This window comes from Antechinus flavipes, chromosome 3 (assembly GCF_016432865.1).
Source record: "Antechinus flavipes isolate AdamAnt ecotype Samford, QLD, Australia chromosome 3, AdamAnt_v2, whole genome shotgun sequence".
In the NCBI taxonomy this organism is placed as follows: Eukaryota; Metazoa; Chordata; class Mammalia; order Dasyuromorphia; family Dasyuridae; genus Antechinus; species Antechinus flavipes.
In genome coordinates this window covers 593,462,924-593,485,852 of record NC_067400.1, presented here as the reverse complement: position 1 = coordinate 593,485,852, position 22,929 = coordinate 593,462,924, and the positions used below count along the sequence as shown (strand labels likewise).

At 38.1% G+C, this 22,929-nt stretch overlaps 1 protein-coding gene across 1 annotated transcript in view; it reads left to right on the top strand.

The window, feature by feature from the left end:
• The first annotated feature begins 2,498 nt into the window (after positions 1-2,498).
• VPS13D (vacuolar protein sorting 13 homolog D) overlaps positions 2,499-22,929 on the top strand; it is a 326,075-nt gene continuing 305,644 nt past the window's right edge. Inside the window, exons 1-9 of the mRNA XM_051988522.1 lie at positions 2,499-2,648; positions 14,642-14,719; positions 16,300-16,490; positions 16,570-16,650; positions 18,687-18,803; positions 19,245-19,349; positions 20,191-20,361; positions 20,845-20,945; positions 21,781-21,949. Coding sequence (XP_051844482.1) covers positions 2,552-2,648; positions 14,642-14,719; positions 16,300-16,490; positions 16,570-16,650; positions 18,687-18,803; positions 19,245-19,349; positions 20,191-20,361; positions 20,845-20,945; positions 21,781-21,949 — 1,110 coding nt within the window. The 5' untranslated portion in view covers positions 2,499-2,551. The remainder of the gene's footprint in view (positions 2,649-14,641; positions 14,720-16,299; positions 16,491-16,569; positions 16,651-18,686; positions 18,804-19,244; positions 19,350-20,190; positions 20,362-20,844; positions 20,946-21,780; positions 21,950-22,929) is intronic.

The following is a 22,929-nucleotide window of genomic DNA, read 5'->3' as shown; positions in this document are numbered from 1 at the left end:
GACCCAGCCAGCAAGGGTGAGTGTGCCTGAGTGTGTCAGTGTGGATGACTGAGTGTAAACTCATGTATCAGACCTGGCCAGTAGGGTGTGTCAGCATGGGGGACCCCAAGTGTGTGTCTGAGTGTGAAAAAACATGGTTGTGTAAGTGCCAGCCCGTGTGACTTTGAGCGGGAAGGTGTGCTTGAGCATGGGAGCTCTGAGGCCCCAGTGGGTGTGAGAGCATTTACTACAAAAGTGAGCGTGGGTGGGGGCCGTGACATACTTAGGGAGCAGGGAGGTGCTGCCAGTGGGAGTGGCAGGAGTCCCTGATGGGCTTGGGGCCTTCCCTCTCCCTGGCTCCGGGGCCACTGCAGCGCCTGGCCCACTCTCCCCTTGGCAGGAGCCCTGCGGCCCGGAGGTGGCCTCTCCTGGCTGTCCCTCCTCCTAGAGTCCTGGTGCCCCCCCTTCTTCAGACAGACCACAGAGCCTCCTGGATGGAGGGAGGAGGAGGAGGAGCAGCAGCTCCCTCGCACTTGTTGATACTTTCCTTGCCTGCTGGGACACTGCCCGCCGGTCAGGCTCCCCCTCCCGCTTGTACCACCCTGACAGCTGGGGGCCCAGGTGGGGCTTTGGCCACTGTCCGCACTGACCCAAGGTCTTTGATACCTGGCAAGGAGCGCTGTTTATTGGCCAGGCTGACGGGCAGAGTGAGAAGGGATCGGAAAGGGGTTAGTGCTTGGCAGTGATTGGAAAGGGCAGCTTGAGTTTAATATTAAGTGTCGGTCCTGACCGAGGCTTGGTTCACCGGCAGAAGCTGCCCGCGTGGATTAGCCTCACTGCTCTGCCGAGGGATGGAGAGAGCTTCCCATTCCTGACCTGACCCCTGCCTCTCCCGCTGCCCCAGCTCCGTAATTTCTCAGTCGGTTTAATTGGTTAAGATGACAGCGGTCCCGTATTTACGTTGAGTTTCTTTTTGTCAGACTGTCAGGAAGATGTTTGTTTTCATATTAACGTTTATATACGTGAGGCATTCTCAGCACCTCGTTGGTTTCTGAAAAACATCATTCCTCTGAGCATTTTAAAGGAAATAATTTCGTCTGAGATGCGGTGGGATGAGTCTTGGAACAGGAATCGGGAGACAAGGCATCTAGTTCTTGAGTCGCCCGCTGCTGGGACAAGTCATTTATGGTGCCTGGCCTCAGTTTTCTCCTCAAATGAGGGTCTGGATGATAGCTGTTCCTAGGGGCCCACCTGTTTAACGCTCATTTTCTTTAATTTTTAATACAGTGCTCCCATTTAGGTTACAAACTGTCTCTGGATGTTGGCCATCAAGACTGGCGAGAGGAGTGAGCTAACACAATTTATTAGAAATGGATTATATGTTTTTGTTAGTTCAGCAGTAGTAGATGGTATTATCTGGCAACAGTGTGAATCACTGGGGGTAGGGAGGGAAGAGAGAAATATTTGGAAATGATCCTGAAGGTAAAAATGTTCCAAGTGGGATCAATGCCCTGGCAGACATCAAAGCTCTCTCCCTTACCTAAGACTCAGTGGAGTGGTAGAGAGGTGAAAGTGGATCACTGGGCCAGAGTGAGATTCACAACTTGGAGAAACTCATCTAACCTTTTGGTGCATCATTTCCTCATATGTCGATTGGATTTTAATAGGTTATAATGATAGCTCACATTTCCATAATGTTTTAAAGGCTTACAAAATGCCCGCCCTCTCTCCACTCTGTGAGGTAGGCAGTATCCCCTTTTACAGATAAGAAAACTGAGGCTCCTAAAAAGTGTGAGATAACTCAACCTTAAATGTTCGAATCAGGATTTGAATACAGGTTTCTGGATGTCAACTGTCACTCGTGTTATCCTATTAAGCTAACTGCCATGCAGGTATCCGAACTCAACTCAGTAATTCAGTATTGCGCTCCAGTGGTTAAGTTCATTTGTTTTCATAATAAATAAATAAGTTAGTGCTAAATTTTCTTAAAACTTAACCAGAATTTTAACTTTTATGAATAGTAATAGCTTTTCTGATACTACAAATTTATAGTATATAAAAGAATTTCCCCATGTTAAAAAAATGCATAATACTCCAAAACAGCATTTCAAAGTCCATCTTGTTTAGCCCAAACCTTAAGAAAACTCCTTTTCAGATTCTCATCTCCTCTGATCATAGTGAGTTAATTTCCAACCTTAATTAGGGTGACCTGTAATGACAAATGTAGTTAAGAGTGGTAAACTTTGGTATATTTTCTCAAGACCTTAACTTGATCTGGCATAATCCAATCCTGATGTAATTCAGTGAAGCACTTTGTAGGTATTCTTATTGAGTAATTCATTGAGAGGATTTTTTAAACTGGATTTTTGGATCTATTTTGGATTTTAAATCTGCGTTGAAATTACTTTGAGCTGCCAAAAAATTATGAATGTGCTTGAGGGCAGCTTACTGAAATTCACCTATTAATTCTATTTCTTTTCATTTTTTTCTTCTGCATAGATTCTTCTATAACCATGAGTGCATGTGAGAGAGAATGACATTAGAGTCTTAAATACCTCCTCAAGACACAGTCATGTTGGAAGGTCTTGTAGCCTGGGTTCTCAATACTTATTTGGGCAAATATGTCAATAATTTGAATACTGACCAACTTTCGGTAGCTCTTCTAAAAGGTAAGAATATATTTGCTTGTCTTTGGCATTGTATAACCTTTTATAGCTTTGATTCCCATTTATATTCAGGATCATAAAATGTTTTTTTTTTTTTTTTTTTTTTTTAACAAAAACTGTAATGTTCTCTGTTTTGGATTTCTTGGGGTCTCTGGGAGCAGCCTTTGTTTCAGTTCAGTAATCAGCCCATGAGTAGACAGGAATTAAAGTCCAGATCCTTTATTGTCTCTTTCAAAGTCTTGTCTCCTTTCCTGGGGCCCGGTTCTTAGAGGCCTATCTTTCTCCTTGGTTCCGAGAGCTTGAGTTCCCGCCTGTTTTCTCTGCCCTCTGAATCTCTCCGAATGAATCCTGGCTGAGGCTCCTAGCTTATGTGCTCTACACTGAGTATAAACTAATCGTTATATCACTAGGAAACCATTATTTGTTGTAGGATTAAATCAATCATACTGAACCACGTTAAACTAGGTAACCATTGTCTCATCAATTCCACTGATTTAGCTCCTTGTTTCAAGTTCAGAGTCGTGGCCCATAACACAAAACATTTCTAAACTCAGTACTTGGGATAGGTGTCTTTTATAGTAGTTCACATTTGAATGTACAGTTCACATGCATTATCTCATTTAACAAAGTAACAGGAAGTTAGCACTGATTTACTATAGATTTTATAGAATGATAAGTAGTTTTAGACATAACATTTTATATGTGGTTCTGAGTTTTTGACTTCATAAAATAAGTGCTACTTTATTAATGTGAAATTGCAAACAGATTTTTTGAAAGCCCAGTGGGGGCTTTAGTGGCAACTCAAGTCAGCAAACATCATTAAGCACTTGCTATGTGCCAGACTCTGTGTTAAGCTCCAGGAATACAAATTCAAGCTGAAAGACTATATATCTGAAAGTTTGTGTGGGGAGGGACTGGAGAAAATGCCAGAGGTGGAGGCCTTGTAGGGAGAGTCCAGGGAGGCTAGGGCTGTGATAGGACAGAGGAGGCCAAAGGAGAGGCTCTGGCAAGAAACCTCGAGTCAGAGGAAGGGCTCCAGGGGTTACAGGGAGGTGGCCTGGGGGGGTAGCGAGGAGGCCTATATGGCCTGCAAGAAAATAGCTTGGAGATTAGGCGCTGAGCCTGGCCCAGAGTCCAAGCCGGCTCTGCTTCCAGCTCACCTTTGTGACTTCAGAGAAGACACTGCATTCCCTCCCTCAGTTTCCTCATCTATAAAATGAAGGGGTTAAGGTGGATATTTTTTGTTTTTTCAGTACAAAATTTTTTAAAATAGGTTTTATATTAGACCTTTTGGTTTTTATAGTAAGTATTTTTTGACATGCTCTCTCTCCTTCCCGGCTTTTGAATCTGGGCCATGCCCTGTATCTAAGACAGTCTGTTAAACAAGAGCAACCTCTTCTGAAGGGGCGTGCAGTGCTCTGCTGGGAGGCCTTTACTCCACTGAGAACTGGGGTCTAGGCTGCATTCTCTGCTCTGGAACTTGGGTTGATTTTTCATTTACTTCTAGCTTCCTTTTAGAGGTCTCTTCATTTATTGTTGTAGTCAGTGCATTTTGTTTTCTTTTGTTTATTTTGTATTTGTTTCTACAAATTGTCCCGTTTCTTAAATTCTTCATACTTAGCATTTCTTTTTGTTGTTTCTGTTAAGTCACTTCACTGATGTCTTAATTCTTTTGTGATCCTATTTGGGGTTTTCTTGGCGAAGCTGTTGGAGTGATTTGTCATTTTCATTTCCAGTTCATTTTACTGGTGAGGTAACTGAAGTAAGCAGGGGTAAATGATTTGTTCAGGTTCACACAGGTAGTGAAGGTCTGAAGTAAACTCAGGAAGATGAGTTATCCTGACTCCAGGTCTGATGCTCTATCCACTTTGCCATCTAGTTCTCCAGTATCCTTTCTAATTTAACTGTAACCTGTCATATTCATACTAGGTTTATGATTTTTTTCTACCACAAAAAAGTGCTAGATTTTTTTAAGTTGCCTTCCAGCTCCTAATCCTGTAAACAACTCTGAGTCTTCTCGTAATTATGTACATCTAAATATGTAAGATATTGTATATGCTACATAAAAAACAAATGTGATTGCTCTCTTCTGGGAGTATATATTCTAATTGTTTGATATAGTTATTGAAAAAAATTTGATTGGTATGGAAATTCCTCTGATTTAAATTGTTCTCAATAAAATTTTATTTTTGAAACTAAACTAGATTTTTAAAAAAACATTTTTATTTATTTTATTAAATATTTCCCAACTGCCTATAATAAAAGTTTAGCAATCATTTTTTTCAAATTTGAGTTCCAGATTCTTTCCCTCTCTTCCACCTCTCCCCTCTTATTGAGAAGGCAAGTAATATAATATAGATTATATCAGTAGTGAAGTTATATAAATCATTTTTCCAAAATAGCCATGTTGCAAAGAAAATACAGATTAAAAATCCCCCAGAAAAATAAATGAAGTAAAAAAAGTATGCTTAAGTTTGCATTGAGTTCATCATTTCCATCTCTGGGGATGGAAAACATTTTTCATCATGGTCCCTTTGAAGTTATCTTGGATTATTATCTTGATCAGAGTAGCTAAGTCATTCACAGTTGATCATCTTTACAATATTGCTGTTACTGTGTACAATGATGTCCTGATTCTGCTCACTTCACTTTGTATGAGTTCATATAAGTCATTCCAGGGTTTTCTGAAACTACTTTACATAATAATGTTTCATCACAGTCACTTACCATTTGTTTAGCCATTCCTCAATTCATGGATATTTCCTCAATTTCCAATCCTTTGCCATCCCAAAAAGTTACTATAAATATTTTAGAACATATAAGTTCTTTTCCTTTATCTTTGATCTCTCTGGGATACAGACTTAGCAAGTGGTATTGCTGGGTCAAAGGGTATTTACAATTTTTATAGCCCTTTGGGTGTAGTTCTAGAGTATTCTTCAGAATGGTTGGACTTAAAGTAACTCTTTAAATTAGGAAATTAAAGTCAAAAGCTCATAGAACTAGAGCTGGAAAGGACCTTAGAGACAATCTAGATCCACCTCATCATTTTAGAGATAAGGAAAGTCCCTGGGAGGATGACTCACTTGTTCAAGGCCACATACAAATGGGATTTGAAGCTGGATTGTTTGAGACCAAAGCTAGTGTTTTCTTCCTGGTGTCTGAATGCTTTGAAAAGGAAAAGATAATTTCATTTGTCTGGAGGGTAAAGGTCATGGAAAATGGAAAGTGTCTACAGCATTCAAAGTAGTTATCTCTAAGAGGTTCTATCAGCTGTACTTTATTATTTCTGCTGAGCATATTAACTATGGAGATGAACTTTGGATATTAGAATTCATCCCAAGGATACATGATAGCAATTTTAAAGGTAGCAGTTAGGTGTTGGAAAGATTCGACTTGTCTTGCTTGACCTCTCAAGGCAGAATTAGAAATAATTGGTGAAACTTGCTGAGGCAGATGGGCTTGATGTAAGGAAGAATTCCCTAACAATTACAGCTGGTTTGGGAGGTTGTATGTTCCTTGTTCCTGATTCAGGTGGATGTCAGATAGCTACTTGACTGGAATGTTGCAGAGGTTAAACGTTCAAGAATGAATTGGACTGGATAATCTCTGAGGTCCCTCCCAATCTGAGCTTCTCAGGTTTCTAAATGCAATGCTGGAAAAGTCTGTGTTGTAGGGAAATGTATTGAGAGAACATTTCTTTCATAAAAATTGACTATTAGGTATAGGCTGAATGTTTACTTAACTCACTCATTTAACATCTTGTCTAAAGATCTGAGTGACACAGTACCTGTATTAGGGATGATAAAAAGGATCTATGGATAAGAATAGGCAATAGTATGGTATAGTCAGATGATTCCAAACCAGTTGAACGACTGGACCCTCAAAATTATCATTAATGATTCATTGTTAGCTTTGAAAAAGATTTGTATTGGAGTGAGTGTCTCAGGGTAGGCTTTGACCCTGTGTTCCTTCACATTTTATCAGCGATTTGGATAAAATGATGACATGCTTATGAAATTTGAAGGTAACATGGCATAGGATTCAAAAAGATTTTGATGGGCTAGAATATTGGGATGAATATATCAAAATGGAGTTTAATAGAAACAAATGTAAAGTCCTACAACTAGACTCAAAAATTTGACTTAAAGAGTATAAAATGGGGTAGACACGGCTAGATTGTAGTTTATCTGAAAAAGATTTGGGGGTTTTATTGGTCTGAATAGTTACTGAGTAACATTGAAATAAAAATGCTGTATTAAGAGAGTTGTAGTATCTGGAACAAGACAGGTAATAATCTCTCTGTACTTAGTCTTCAGTGTAGCATGGCAGCCAAAGAAGCTGTGTTCTTATGGTGCATTGAAGAAGGTTCTGTTCATTAGAATAAGATAATATTTCTGTTGTACTTTGCCCTGGTTAGATTACATCTGGAGTACTGTGTTCAGTTTTGGAGGGCCACTTAAAAAGAAGGTCATTGACAAGCTGGAACTCAACTACAGAATGGTGAAGATCTTCATCATCATGTCATATTATCCTAAAGAAGAAAGACATGATATTTGTAGGGCTATCATGTGGAAGAATGATTAGAATTGATGACAAATGCCAGAACTTGGAGTAATGGCTAGAAGTTTCAGAGATCAAGAAGTAAAGATTCCACATCAATAGGAGCTGAATGACTAGTTTTGAGGAATGTTGTAGAGAGGAATCTTGAAAAATATATATATCTTGGTCTCATTTAGGCATGACTATATTAAACTTTCTTTTCCTTTCTTAATTCTTCCTTCTTAACTCTTCCACTGAATATCCCTGTTCTGTCCTCTCAGATGAGGATCTTGCCTCATATTTTATTGAGAAAACTAGAGCATTTTACTGTGTCTTCTTCCTCCCATTCATCTCACAACCTTCAACATCATCTACTCTCCTATTCTGTCTCTGATAAGAAAGAGGCCTTTCTTCTCACCAAGGCTATCCCCTATACAAATGCCTCTTATTCCATCCCTTCCTGTTATGGGCCAAAACTCTGCACCTTATAAGAATCCTTGTTGCAAGTACAGAGTTCTGGCCCATAACACCTTCCCATCTTCTTTTCCTTTTTCTCTTTTTCATTTTCTCCCTAGCTACTGATTTTTTCCCTGCAGTCTAAACAATTTCCCATCTTTTATCCTTAAAAACTTTCACTAGTCCTAACATAATGACTTATTTCCTCAATTTCTGTGCCAGACTTTTTGAAAAAATTGTCCACACTCATTTTTTCCATTTCCTCTCTTCTCACAAGATATCTTCTACAAACCTTTGCCAGCCTGGTTTCGTCTTGTCACTCAACTGAAATTTTCTTCTCCAAAGTTACCCATAGATCTAATGGCCTTTTCTCAACCTTCAGCCCTTTTTTTTTTTTACTCTTGCTGTACCTTTTGACACTGTTGGCCATTCTCTCTTTGTGGATAATCTCTCTTCCTGAGTTTTCCTGATGCTGCCTTTCTGGATTCTCTGCTTCCTGTCTGGCTCTTCTTCTCAACCTTCTGGGTCTTATCTTTGTCATTCATACCCCCTACTATGGGACGCCCCCAAGTTTCTTTGCTGGGCCCACTTTACTGCAAGTGACTGAATTGGCTCCCAAGGGTTGAATTATATTGTCTCCAATCAGATGATTCTCACATCTGTGGAAAGGCAGTTCGAGTTACTCTCTTGCATGCCTTCCTCCATTAACTGCCTATGGGACGTTTGATTTCGATGTCAGACTCAGCTTGTTTAGAACTGAGCTCACTCTTTTTCCCTCCCAACTCAGCCCCTCTTTAGACTTTTCTGTTGGTCTCATGTCATCCTTAATTCCTTACTTCCTCACATTTAGTCAGTTGCCCCATCTTGGCTTTTCCGTTTCCACAGCATCTCACATCTTTTTGACACTGCTGCCACCCAGTTGAGGTCTACATCTCTTTGGTGGTCTGCTGATTGGTCTCTTTGGCTCCTGTCTGTCCCCACTTCTGAAACACATGTCTACCGTGTCACCTCCTTACTCCGTAATCTTCAGTGACTTGCTGTCATTTCCAGGATCAAATATAAACTCTTTGGCTAGCTTCCCAAGCTAGTTCCTCATATCTCTCCAGGTTTTTTAAACATTGCCTTGCTCTGTGAGTTCTGTGGCCTGGCCATACTGACCTTGTCCTCCCATTGTGTTGCACATGACACTTCATCTTCTATCTCTCACCTTTGCAATGGTTCTTCTCTGTACATGAAATGTATTTTACCCACAGCTTCATTTTTTTTTGAATCCCTGTTTTTCTTTTTTCTTTTTTTAAGTTCTGACACGAATCCAGCCAAACTAATTTTCTTATTTATTTCTTTTAAGCTTAAATAGAAAATAGGAAAAGAAAAAAAATTCTATATACATAATAGAACATATGAGGGATTCAAAATATAAAGCAATGAATTTCCTTTTCAAGAAAGCATATATAAGAAGTACTGGACATTATGTTCAGAACCGTCCTTCTTTTCTTTGCTTCTTTGTAGATTTTCTTTTGTTCTTTGCTGTGTACTTCATCCTTTTTTTCCCTGTTCCTTTTCTCCCTATGCCCCAGAAAGGCTACATCAAGTGTGTACACACACACACACACACACACACACACACGTATATGTACGTAGAAACAGGTACATAAATACACACATGTGAATATATGTGTATGTACATACACACGCATACACATATTTATCAATAATTATAAATAATAAAAATTATCAATATGCATATATGTGTATATATACACATATATGCATAAATATTGATAATTGGATATATAGAGCACATTTTCATTCATATGCATCTATGTACTAATGTTTGTCCTATGTTTCTCTAAAGGCAGATAACATCTTCCTTCCTCAGACTGTTTTTCTATATTTTTCTATCCAATCTTTTACTGTCTTCTTATTTTAAATAGTCTAAAACAGTATTACCATTGCTGACATAGAGTTTTCCTATTTTTCTCTTTTGGTTAAATCTATTTTAGCTTTAACTTTGTCAGAGATCATGACTACCCTTGCTTTTTTTTTTTTTTTTTTTTTAACATAATACAGTGTATTCCTGATATTTATTCTATGTTTGTGTCTCTTATTTTCTATCTCTCCTAACTCCTCTGCTTTACCTCTATATGCTGCCTTTCCCCCCCTCTTACTAAACCTACCACCCCTCCAAGGATCCCCTCTTTTATTACCTCCCTTTACTTGTTTCTCTTTGCCCATTTGTTTCTCTCTGAATTTGGAAAGCTTTTATAATCTCCCAAATATATATGTTGTTCCTTCTTTATTTCATTCCTCTTAATATATATATCCTTCTAAAACCCTCTATCCTATTTCCTCACCATCTATTCATAAATTTAGAAGCCTTTTATTCCCTTATAAATGTATATTTTGTTCTCTCTTTAATCCAGTTCTGATGTGAAGTTTCCCCTCTAAAAATCTCTCCCTTATTCTTTCTCCTCTCCCTATTCCATTAGCCTCTTATTTCTTTCCGAATTTATAAGACTTATTCCATCCATCCATATATACATATATGTATTATTGTTCCCTCTTTAATCCATTCCTTGTAAGAATAGGATTCCAGAACTGTTTGCCTTCTTCCCCATCTAATTCCTCTGTGTCATTTATTTCTCTTGAACCTCATTTATATAAGATTATTCTTTTTACCTTTTCTTACACAGTTTCATGTCATACTCAGTTCTACGCCACTTTTTCTTTTGAATCACCCAATTACTAGTGATAGTTTTATACATGTAGTTTACAGTTCCATATATAAAAAATGAACAGTTTGTCCTTACTGAATCTTGAAGTTTATCTTATATTTCTCCTCTATTTTGTATGTCAAGTTTTCTATTAAGTTTAGACCTTTTTGCAACAAAATCTTGAAAGTCTGACAGCTCATTGAATGTCCATTTTTTTTTTCGTTCAGGATAATGCTTAATTTTGCTGAGTATGATATTTTTGGCTGCATCTCCAGTTTTTTTTTTTTTTTTTTTTTTTCTCTTTAATATACAATGTACTAAGACCTGTGGTCTTTTAATGTGGCCACTGGTAGGTTTTGTGTGATTCTAATTGTGGCTCTGTCATATTTGAATTTTTTTCTTGTTGGCTTGTAATATTTTCTCCTTGATATGGGGGCTTCAGAATTTGGCTATAATGTTCTTGTTGATTTTCCTCATCAGATCTTTCAGGGGGCAATCCGTGGATTTTCTCTATTTGTACTTTTTTCTTTTATTCTAACACTTCAGGACAATTTTCTTTAATTATTTGTTATATTGTTATATCAGAAGTCTTATTTTTTTTTTAATCATAGCTTCCAGTCATTCTTATATTTTCTTTTCTTGATCTGTTCTCTAGATCAATTTTTTTTTTCTTATGAGATGTCACATTCTCTTATTTTTCTTCACTCTTTATATTTCATTATTTTTTGGTATCTTATAACTTCGTTGACTTTCTCTTGCTCAGTTCTCATTTTTAAGGAGTCATTTTCTTAGGATTACAGGTCTCCTTTTGCAATTGGTTGACTTTTTCCCCCATAATTTTGTTTTTCTTAGATTATTCTTTTTTTTTTTTTCTTCAATCTCTCTCGTTTGATTTTTAAAGTCTTTTTTGATTTCCATGAATTCTTTTTGGGCAGGTGACCATTTGCTGTTCCTCTTTGGGGTGGGAGCAGCAAAAGCTTCATGTCCTTCTCTGAAGATAACCCCCGATCTTTGCTTTTCTCACAGTCCCTTTCTGTGGTTGTGTTCTTTCTCTGTTGTTAGTGTAATCACCTCTAGTCCTGGGGTGTAAAGGATGGGGCCTCCTGGCCACTGGTCCTCCCTTAGTTCTCTCCTTCGGTCTGGAGCACAGCCAAGAACTCCATCCTTCTACGTGCCCACTGCCAGCAGTGCCCTGCCTCACTGTTTCTGCACTCTGGAGACATGTCCCGCTCTTTATTGACCTGGCCCTAGACTTGGCAGCATAGCTGGGCCTGGCATCCTTAATCCTCAGAGATTCCTTCAGTCTTCCCTCCCTTCTCCCTAACACTGGGGAGTTAGACCCCCACTGTTTGGGAGATAGAAATCCCTGGGGCTGGGGTCAAGGCTACCTCCCAGTCCAGCTAGCCCCTGGATTTTACACTTGCTGTTTGAGGGGAGCTAGCCTGGAATTGTTTACACTTCCCATGGGCTACATCACTGTTCTGTCCTGATACCGTTCTTGTGCTCTCCAGTTATCCAAGGAGGACCTCTGCTCTGCCCCAACTCTTATTTATTTTTATTGCTCTATGTTTGTTCTGAGGTACTGTTGTGTTGCTCTTGTGGGGGAAATCTGGAGAGCTTGGAATTTTCTGACCTACTCTTGCTATCTTTTCAGAATCCTCTCCCTTGTTTTATTTCAAGACAGTTCAAACACCACCAAAGGACTTTCTGGTTTCCTTCTGTTACTAGTGCCTTTCTCTCCAAGTTTTTCTTTTTTCTGTTTTAGATAAGTTTTTGCATTTACTTATAATTATACCTCTTGCCTCCTCTATTAGAATGTAAATTCCTTGAGGGCCAGGCGTGTTTTACTTTTTTCTTTGTAATCATATTTCCTAACACAGTGTTTGGCACATAATTTAACTTAAGTTTTTGACTGATTATTGATTAGAATAGCTTGCCTCTTTGGTTTCTTCGAACTCTGACATTTTGTGATTCTTTTTTTTTTTTTTTTTGTGGGATTGTAGTAGTTATTTTATAAATATTAACTATCATTATTGTCATGCTTGCTTCATTTACAAGACATTCTACTTTCAGTTAAGATAAAATTATCAGAAGGGAATTGGAAATGTGTAGATAGCCACATTTAGCAGATGGTTAAAAATAAAATGGTTTGGAATGGGTAGGAAGTACAGATGATAGAGCTGTACTGAATAGAATTCGAATAAGTTTGCATATAACTAAATCTACTGCTCTTACTGTATTATAATTGAGAATGATTTTCTTTTTATAGTTAATTATAGACCATCCAGGATGGGCCAATCAGTTACCTTAATGTCCCAATTTATTTGACTAGCTGTTTCATTTGTAATGGATTTTTATTGACCCTCTTTCTGTGAATTTAATTTTAAAATGCAACTTTACTTTTGCTTTGGCTCTCCTTGTCACCATTCTCTTTTACTCTGATCTCATATTCCTTTTCTTATTCCACATACAAATCGATTTGATAAGTATTGTTAAAAGTTGACCTCTGTGCAACCATATACAAAAACTCAAATGCTGTTATTTGCAATTTTTTTTTTTATAGTCAGTGAATAGTTATATGGGTTTTTAATTGACTTTACGAATGGAAGAGAGAGACAGGAGATAACTAAAATTTTGGAAAGAACCAGTTTCTAAATTCACTTCAGTTCTATTACATAGATTTTGTGCTATTCATAGATGGGGAATTTTTAGATTACAGGAAAACGCTACACATGGGGCTTTGTGAATGTGTTTGGCAGTCTACTTGAAGTAAGTGAGGATAGAGATAAGCACTGGACCTTATAAAAATGCTGCAAAGATAAAAAAGACTGAAGTAAGTTGGTTTATTTATAGTTCCTGCTAGAAACAGGCTATCCACCAGGGGCAATTACTGGATGGATCCATACTTAGAAATGCAGGAATGAGCCTTTTTATTTCCTTTCTTGAAGTTCAGGATCTTCCCTCCCCCTCAACCTCCCTGCTCCCCCATCTTTCCTTCCAGTTGACTAGCAATGACAGAATTAACAGATTTCTTGGTCCTCCCATTGCATGTTTCTCCTTTTGACATGTTACCTTTCCCTCATCATACAATTCATGTTCAAAAATGATGGAAAGCTCCTCTTTTGGGGAGAAATTAATATTAATTAACTCATTAAGCACACAAGCACAAACACACAGTGCTTGCAGATACTTTTAGCCTACTTTTTGTTTTTGAGTGATTTTTATCAGTTTATAAGTTCAGTGGCTCACTATCTTGTTTTGTACAACTAACCTGGTTAGCTGATGTGACCTTTCTCCAAGTCCTTGTCCCTAGATGGAAATACAACTCTATAAATTGCTCATAGATCTGTGATTTCTTTGGCATTTAGAATTTTAAAAATAAAAACAATTAAAATAATTTTTTATAAAGGTGATTTCCTCTCAAGATGAGGCTTTATGAGTCATTTGACAAACATTACGTACTTATTGTATGCCAGACGTCGTTAAACACTGAGAGTATAATGAAAGGTAAAAGACAGTCCTTATTCTCCAAATCTCGATCTAATGGGACAGATAGCAAGCAAGTAGTTATACAAACAAGCTATTTACAGTATAGGTTGGAAATGATCACCAGAGAGGAGGAACTAGAATTAAGAGCGCTCAAAAAAGGCCTCTACAAGGTTATAGTACTTGAAGGATGCCAAAGAAGCCAGAAGGTGAAGGTGAAGAGAGAAAACATTGCAAGCTTGAGGGACAGTTACCAGAGAGAATGCCTGGAGTTAGAAGATAAAATGTCTTGTTTGAGAAACCTCAAGGAACCCCATGGGGAACCAGGTCACTTGATAGAATACATGATAGAGGGTGTACAGAATAAGGAGACTCAAAAGGTGAGGGGAGCCCGCTTATGAAGGGCTTTGAACACTAATTGAAGACTTTTTCTTTGATTCTGGAGGTAAAATGGAACACTGAGTTACTGAGTAGGGAGTGACAGAGTCAAGAGCTGTGCCTTAGGAAGGATAGCTGAGTGGAGGATGATCAACTAGGACTGGAGTGAGGAGAGACATGTGGTAATCTGACCAGCCAGTGGGGTAGAGGAACTGGAAATGGGGAGTCTTTAATAACCTTTCCCACAAGGTGAAAGTAATTTACAAAGGGCATTTCAATTATGAGTTTTCCCTTTCTTGTGCTTTTGATTACACATTACTTTTCATTGTTCCTTTCCATTTCCTAGTTCTTTACTTCAACTGTTTGGAATACAATTTGGAATGAAGTAATTATGTTGTGCTCATTTAATTTTTTTTTAAATAGGTGCAGTTGAATTAGAAAATCTACCCCTAAAGAAAGATGCTTTAAAAGAACTGGAATTGCCATTTGAAGTAAAAGCAGGTAAGTTTGGCAAGCAGGTAAGTTTGGCTAGCAGGAAAGGGTTAACCTGGTCTTTATCAGAGTCTCTTTATGTCTTCAAGGGTCTAGACTCTTCTCAAGTTCCCCTTGGTCTAGAAGAGACATGATAAAGCCTTAGATCAGCATCCCTACTTGTTTCTCTGTCCTTGCATCTCCACTGTCAACTTCCATTCTCATCTTTACTTTTGGATTTCTTGCCTGATCACACATAAAAGCCTTTTTAAAATACTTTCTGTGAACCAGGCGTCATGCTAAGTGCTGATATACAAAGCAAAAATCCATTCTATAGGGAAAGATGTGGACACCACAAAATATGTAAAACAAAAACAACAGGGCCCATTTATTTATTTATATTTTGGTGGTGGGGTCAAACTATTGAATTAAAACAAAATGAGCCTTTTAATTAATTAATTAATTATTTTTTGACTGCAGTGTTGGGTAACCAAATGAATGGTAGCTTTAAAAATAAGACAGTTGGGGCAGCTAGGTGGTGTAGTAGATAGAGCACCAGTCCTGAAGTCAGGAGGACCTGAGTTCAAATCTGGCCTCAGACACTTAACCCTTCCTAGTTGTGTGACCCTGGGCAAGTCACTTAATCCCAGTTGCATCAGCTAAACAAACAAAAAAATAAGACAATTAATAAAACAAGGCCAAATTTAAGGAAAATCCCATTCTATATTAGTAACTCTTTAAGATATATCAATCACGAAACATTTCTTTAACTTGATGCTAGGCTTTGTGAAAAATACATTATGGTTTAGGTCATATGAAGTTTGCAGTCTTTAATTGAAGAAAGCATGCAATTACAATATTTAAGTTTTTCTTTTGTCACACTTGTGACTTTGAGAGAATTAAATAATGTATCCTGAAATCTGTCCCTATAACTCAAGTATTGGAATAGGAATAGGTTTGAGAGAAAAAAATGTAATACCATGTTATACAAAATGTAATATAATATTATAACAAAATAGAAAATGTAAATTTAGATTGGCAGAGGAAGTGCTGGGGTAGGGGTATGGGGAGGGATGCTGACCTCAGGCTCTACCATGTCTCCTCCTGAATAAGGGGAACTGAGGTTTGTGATTTTGAGTCATTTAAGAGCTCTGAATTCAGTTCCAACCAGATTAAAATGTAGTTGGGAAATATTTAGCAAAATAAATAATACAACAAAACATAGATAATGACAATATATGGTTTTCTAAGTCAGCATGTGGCCAGCAAGGTTCCTTGTATATAGTTTAGGGCTCTTCATTTAGATTTATAGGCCCTTTCTGCTCTACATGAGCTTTGTTCTTGGAGCTTAATGTATGTCTAGTAGGGAACTGATGCTTATATGGATAACTCATTATAAGACATCTTTTTATAGAAGATATTGCATTCTATGGAATGGAAGTTCACCTGAACTTTAAAAAAAAATTTTTTTTTGGCCTTCAAATATTGTGTCTTCTGATTTTTTTCTTCTTCCTATTCCTTAAACATTTTGGATATTATTTTGCTTTAAAACAGGCCTTTTTTTTTTTTTTTTAAACAGGCTTTAAATAGTCCTTTTCTATCTCTTGTAGGTGTTATTGGGAAGATAACTCTTCAGATTCCCTTTTACCGCCCTCACGTGGACCCTTGGGTGATCTCCATTTCCAAGCTTCATTTAATCGGTGCCCCTGAGAAACCACAAGATTTCAATGATGAAAAGGAGAAGCTGTTGGAGAGGGAGCGTAAGAGAGCATTGCTTCAAGCCCTGGAAGAAAAGTGGAAAGTAAGGCAGGTCCTGAGAACCTTGGCTAAATGAATGTCCATGGCTGACGCCACTAATGCCCTCTCTCTCTCTCTTTCAGAATGAGCGTCAGCAGAAAGGAGAGTCTTACTGGTACTCTGTCACGGCCTCCGTGGTCACCAGGATTGTGGAGAATATCGAGGTGAGTACTGCTATTGGGAAGGGAGAGGGCTTTTTCCTCACAGCTGGGGTTTTAAAGGGATTTGGCTGCTGGAGAATGTCGGCCAGGCTTCTCTGTTTTCAGACTGTGCCTAGGATGAAACCAGAAAGTCAGCTTCTCCCCCTGGAGCCTGAGGAAACCTTCCCTGCCTCGGGAGCAAGGCCCTGCATTCCATTCCAGCCTCTTTTACTTGCTGCTCGGTTTGGGTGAGGGGCAGGACAACCATGGAAGGGGTTTTGGGAGTTGGACTCAGAGGGCCTGAATTAAGATCCCAGCCCTCCCCTTGCTATAGTGCCTTGTGCTGAGAATCGAACTTCACTGAACCTCAGTTTCTTCATTTGTAAAATGAAGGAGAGGGAAGGGAACAGATGAAATTCTTAAATGCCTGTTGCATTCTAGCAAATGGACTTGTTCAGTTTTTTTTTTTCAGTCCTGTTTGGCTCTTTGTGGCTCCTTTGGGATTTTCTTAGCAAAGGTAATGGAGTGATTTTTCCTTCTTTTCTCTGGCTCATTTGACAGATGAGGAAACTGAAGCAAACAGGATGTGCCCAGGGTCATACAGTTAGGAGGTGTCTAGGTGGGATTTTACTTGGGTCTTTCTGACCCCAGGTCTGGGGCTTTATCCATTCTTCCACCTGGCTGCCTTGCAAATGGGTTCCAAAGACAAAAATATTCTTAAGGAGATTACATTTTACTGATGACCTCTGAGTTTCCTTCTAGCTTTAATCTTTGGATTTTATAACATTTATGATAGTTGTTATTTGATAAATCTAATGAAAGTAACTGCAATTTAAGAAAGACTTAATGAATATTAAAATGAAACTTGATTATTCCAAATACTCTTTCCTCTTGACTATATGGACATATTTTCCCCCTATTGTAGTTGTGGTCAGTGTGAACCTAGTATTTTGTTGTTTTTTGTTTTTCTGATTATTTTTCATTTCCATTATTTCAGAGTTGATTGATTTAACTTTCCTGGTCTTCTGTTTCCTCAAATATGCAATGAAGTGATTGGACTAAAAGATCTCTTAGTGCCACGTTCACCTCTAAATCCTATGAGCCAATGTATATATTTCCATGTATAGTGTAATTAAATCTCTATATAGATTCTAAGTGTAATTTTGCATTATGAAAAATCAACTAAGTTATTAAACATGTTTCCCTCCTAAACAATTCCAACTAATGGCAAGGCACAGTAATAATCTGAAAAATGACAATTTTACTGTTTTCAGGAAGATTTATTTTTATTGATGTTCTGATTTGCCTTCAGCCTGATTTCTTTAGATACTTTTCCTATTTTGGGAGATTCTGTGCTAATTTAAATGATTGTTATGAGGATTAACTATGCTTAAGGTGTTTAGATTTTTTTTTAAACTGTGTACACAGATGACACAGGAATAGGCAGAAACTATTCTGTTTGTAACTGTATTGAGTGGAAGGGAACATTTGAAATCATGGTGCTAAATTCTTTTTCAGGAAGTTGTAATTTTAGATACTATTGATTTTTTTTATATTGATGTTTTGGAATAGGGTGTATTTTGACTTTTAGCTCTTCTGTCCTTACCATAAGGAATCAAATCTGGAAAAAAAAAAGACTTTGCATTTTAAGCATAATGTGTAACAAAAGAGAAGAGAGATAGGAGAAACTTGACAGGTCCTATTGATGTTGTTTGTTCTAGGTAGCCTGTAGCAACAGGCAGAACAAGAGAGGGAAGACCAGGTGACAGTGTGCCATGAATTACTGTATCATGGCATACGTATCCAGAGAATTTAAAAAGAGCAAAATAAATTACAGAAGGAGAATGTTCTTTCCTTCTTCTCACACTAATCCAAAGGAAGTATCAAGTATGCCAGATTTCATGATTTGATTATGAATGTCATAACATTCTGAGCATAATGGGTTTATTTGATAAGTGTGAAAATTAATGCGGTTTTTTTTAAAGTACTCCAAACACTAGTTACCTAGCAGTTTACTAGCAATTAGTATTTTAAGTCCCTTTCTTCTTTTTTCCCCGTAGTTAAAAATTCAGGATGTCCATTTGCGATTTGAAGATGACATGACCAATCCTTCCCGCCCTTTTGCATTTGGCATCTGCATAAAGAATGTGTCTATGCAAAATGCTGTGAATGAGCCTGTAAGTATAAAAGACTAAGACCAGAAAGGTAGCAAGCAATGAATGGGCCAAAGAACTGGTTATTCTTTGTGTGAAACACATCAGAGCAGGATGGAAAAAAGTATTGTGCTTGGAATCAAGCACATGTGAATTGAAATCCCACCCACTTGGTCTTATTAACTGAGTGATCCTGGACAATATCTGTTGGTTTCATCATCTGAATGAAGATAATAATAATAATACTCACAAATAGTTGTGAGACTCAGCTGAGTTAATGTAATGCAAACTTCTAATCAATATGTAAATATGAACTTTCATTATCATTGTGGGTATGAGACCTATTCTTGTTTGTGTGGTGTGTGTGTCTGACTCGTTTTGCTTGTTGGTATGTTCTAACCGTGCTTTGGCAAAGGAAGGAAGGATCCAGTGAATCCTGCCACTTCTCTCTCTCTTCTACTTTAGGTACAGAAATTAATGAGGAAAAAAGAGTTAGATGTGGCCGAATTCAGTATCTATTGGGATGTGGATTGCACTTTGTTGGGGGATTTACCTCAAGTGGAGTTACAGGTAGGTGGCTTTTGGAGGGATTTGGCTCCTCAGAGTGGCAAAGGATAGTGCTGGAGAATCACTGGCCTTTAGGTTTTTTGCCAGGATTCTAAATAGATGCAGCAAGTGTTTGCCCATGCTCAGTCATCCCTAAAGGAACGATTTAATTGGCTTGAATTTAATGCAAGAATTCTTGACTTGGTGTCTGTCAACTTAAATAATTTTGATAACTATTTCAATACATTTGGTTGCCTTTGTAATCCTTTATTTTATTTTATGAGCTTAAAAGCATCCTTCTGAGAAGGGATCCATAAAGTCTTTATCAGAATTCCAGAGGGGTCCAGAATACAAAAAAATCTAAGAAAACCCTATTTTAAAAACTAAGGAAAAGCAATTATAAAAGATGTTTTAAATATATAAAGGATAAAGGATAAGTATAGTATAGCAATGTCATGGTAAAGCAATTGCAGCCTGAAGTAATGTAGTTTGTGATGAAATCTAAGCAAATTAGACACACTTCAGTGGTCTCAGAAATATTTTTGCCCTCATGCTGTTTTGCAGAGTTTTTTTTTTTTTTTTGCTATCTATTGTCATAATATTGACATGTACTTCAGTAGAACTTCCTTATACATTAGCTCATTATTATTTGTATTCAGGTGTACCCTAAATTGCTCTTTCCCAAATGTAACCCTGAACCAGAAAAGGCTGTTGAAATATATTTAACTTTAGTTTAACTTATTTTAAATACTTGTTGACCAAAATTTTATATATATATGTATATATAAAAAGACAGCAGCAAAACCCAACAAAGATGTCCATTAAAAAGCAATTTTTAAACAATCAATTTGCTTATGACCGCCAGGAAGCAATGGACAAAAGCATGGAAAGCCGTGATCACCACTACATTCTAGAGCCGGTATGTGCATCTGCCCTTTTGAAAAGAAATTGTTCCAAGGAACCTCTGAGATCCCGGCACACTCCTCGTATTGAATGTGACATCCACCTAGAGACAATCCCCTTGAAACTCTCTCAGGTAGGGAGCCTTTCTTTTCCCTATCAGATATGTGGGGTGCAGAATGGGAATCCAGCAAGTGTTGACACCTCTCATTTCTGGGGTGGAGAGTATGTATGTGGTTGTTTGAGGGCTTGGTCTCCCCTCTCACAGTTGTTCACTCAGTATGTTTTTGTATGTGGGGCAGCTATGCTAGAGAACCTAAAGTCCATACACATACACATGCACATGCACATGCACACACACACACACACACCACATACATAACTGAGACACGCACACACACCACACTGACGTACATACCACACACACACACACACACGTGCACGCACGTGCATGCATTCCTCTACTTTGCTCAGAATATTGAGCAAATGTGATGACATAATACTTAACTTGGAATTAATTAGCTGTTGTGCATTGCTCTTCTAAGACTAACAGCTGTCTTGATCAGTGAGAAGAAAGGAATTGCTTTTAACTTGGTTTTCCTTAATTTCTTATGAATAGCTGCAGTATCGGCAAATTATGGAGTTCCTTAAGGAGCTGGAGCGAAAGGAGAGGCAGCTGAAGTTTCGAAAGTGGAAACCCAAAGTAGCAATATCAGAGAAGTAAGCATGTTTACATTTTTAATTGTCTAAAAAATAGATTTTATAAAGTTGATCTGTTGAATTTCCCTTGACCATAAATATAGAGGGTTCAGAAGTAGGCCATGAATCCTTTTATTTAAACACATGTTCATGGAACAGAAGAGCCTAGTAAATATATCGTGTTCTTAGAGGGGCATTCCTCTTTTATTGTCCATTGATGTAGTTTTGGGGTTCTTTCTTTGAGTGTGTCCTAAGAATTGGTGAGATTCAGTCAGCCTAATTTAAGTTGAAGATTATTCTTGTTGGAATTTGGTCCAGTCGTATGTTCTTTCTTTGTTAAGCTTTTTCCTTCTAGACTTTTACCTAGATGATTTTGGTTGATAATTTGGAATACATCCAACTTTTTAACTGCCATGGTAAAGTGCTTTTAAGTGTTTCCTAGTAATAAGTTTTCCCCCTATAATTTCTGGATTCTGTGTATTTGCATTTACTTCCTAAGAAGTAGATCTTTAGTAATAAATTTCTTGAAAATCACCATAAAAAAGATTTTACCCTATAGTTATCCTTTTATGTTATTGGAGAGAAACAATGACAAGGAAAATAAGAAATCATTCATTTTTGTTTTGGGAAATCCAATATAAGTTTGGTAGTGATTGAACTTTCTGGCTAGAACTAGCTTAAGCTAGTATTAAATTGAATGTTCTGGGAGCACAAACTCAGGGATAGCAAGGGGATGTGACCCTGTAATTTCCCTGGTAGAAGCCTGGAATAAAGAGAAAAAAAATTCCAAGCGATCAGCTGAATTAATTGCTTTTTCTTTGTTTATAATGTAATTTATTATTGTAAAATATTTCAGTTGCCAGGAGTGGTGGTACTTTGCTTTGAATGCTAATTTGTCTGAGATCAGAGAGCAGAGGAAACGATGCACTTGGGACTTCGCATTGCATAGGGCCCGTGATGCTGTCTCATACACCGATAAGTATTTCAATAAGTTAAAAGGAGCCTTGCTATCTGCAGATGAGGAGGTGAGAACATGGGAACTGACTGATAAGTTGACTTTGAATGAGGTGGCAGTGGAGACATCACAGAGATGGTGCCTTGTGTTGCTAGTCTTTAGTTGTCAGAGAGCACAAGAACACTAACATAAATGTTACATGGCTTTTCAGTCTGCATTTCTTACTGTTTGCTAGGCCTTTTCTCATTATATGACCAAACAGAGTTGTTCTTACTTTGGGAGGAGCAAATGTCCTGGACTTCCTGCTTTGGGATGTTTTATAATTGGGAGGCTGGAGCCCCTCACATTAGGGCTGGGGGAGGCCCAAAGGTGGCTGTGGGCCACCCCCATCTATCTCCCTCTGCTCTCTGGAAGTGTGGGGCATTAGTGGTCCCTTATCTTTCCACATTTTAAATCTTGCCTGTATTCCTGAGGACCCCTTCTTTATTCTCTAATGCTGTCCCAGGACCAAGTAATGGGAACTTTGGTCTACATCTTCCTGAATCCCATTCATTCTGAAGGAAGAGGATGACTGGGTCTGGGAACTGCTTTACTGTTATTAATAACACAATGATGACAGTGGTAATTGGCATTTATATAGTGCTTTAAAGTCAGTGAAGCACTTGACATATTATTTTACTTGATCCTCTCAGCGGTCCTCTGAGTTGAACGATATTATTTATCTCCATTTTTTGGTCGAGGAAGGTGAGACACTGATGAAGTGGCCTAGCCAGGGTGACTTAGGAAGCTCCTGAGGCAGAAATCCCACTCAGGTCTTCCTGCCTCTGGGTCCAGCTCCCTGTCCACTGTATCCCTTAGTTGCTCAGAGCTTCACTTGGCCACACAAGGAGATCTTTAGTCATTGAACACCTGCTGTGTGCTAGCCAGTCCCCAGGCTCACTGTGGGTAGCTGTAAAAGGATCTGAGGAAAACAGAGCTGCGGCTCTTGGGACCATGGCAGGAATCTCTTGCTCCATCTCTGTCATCAGGTCATGTTCAAGGGAAGCTGGA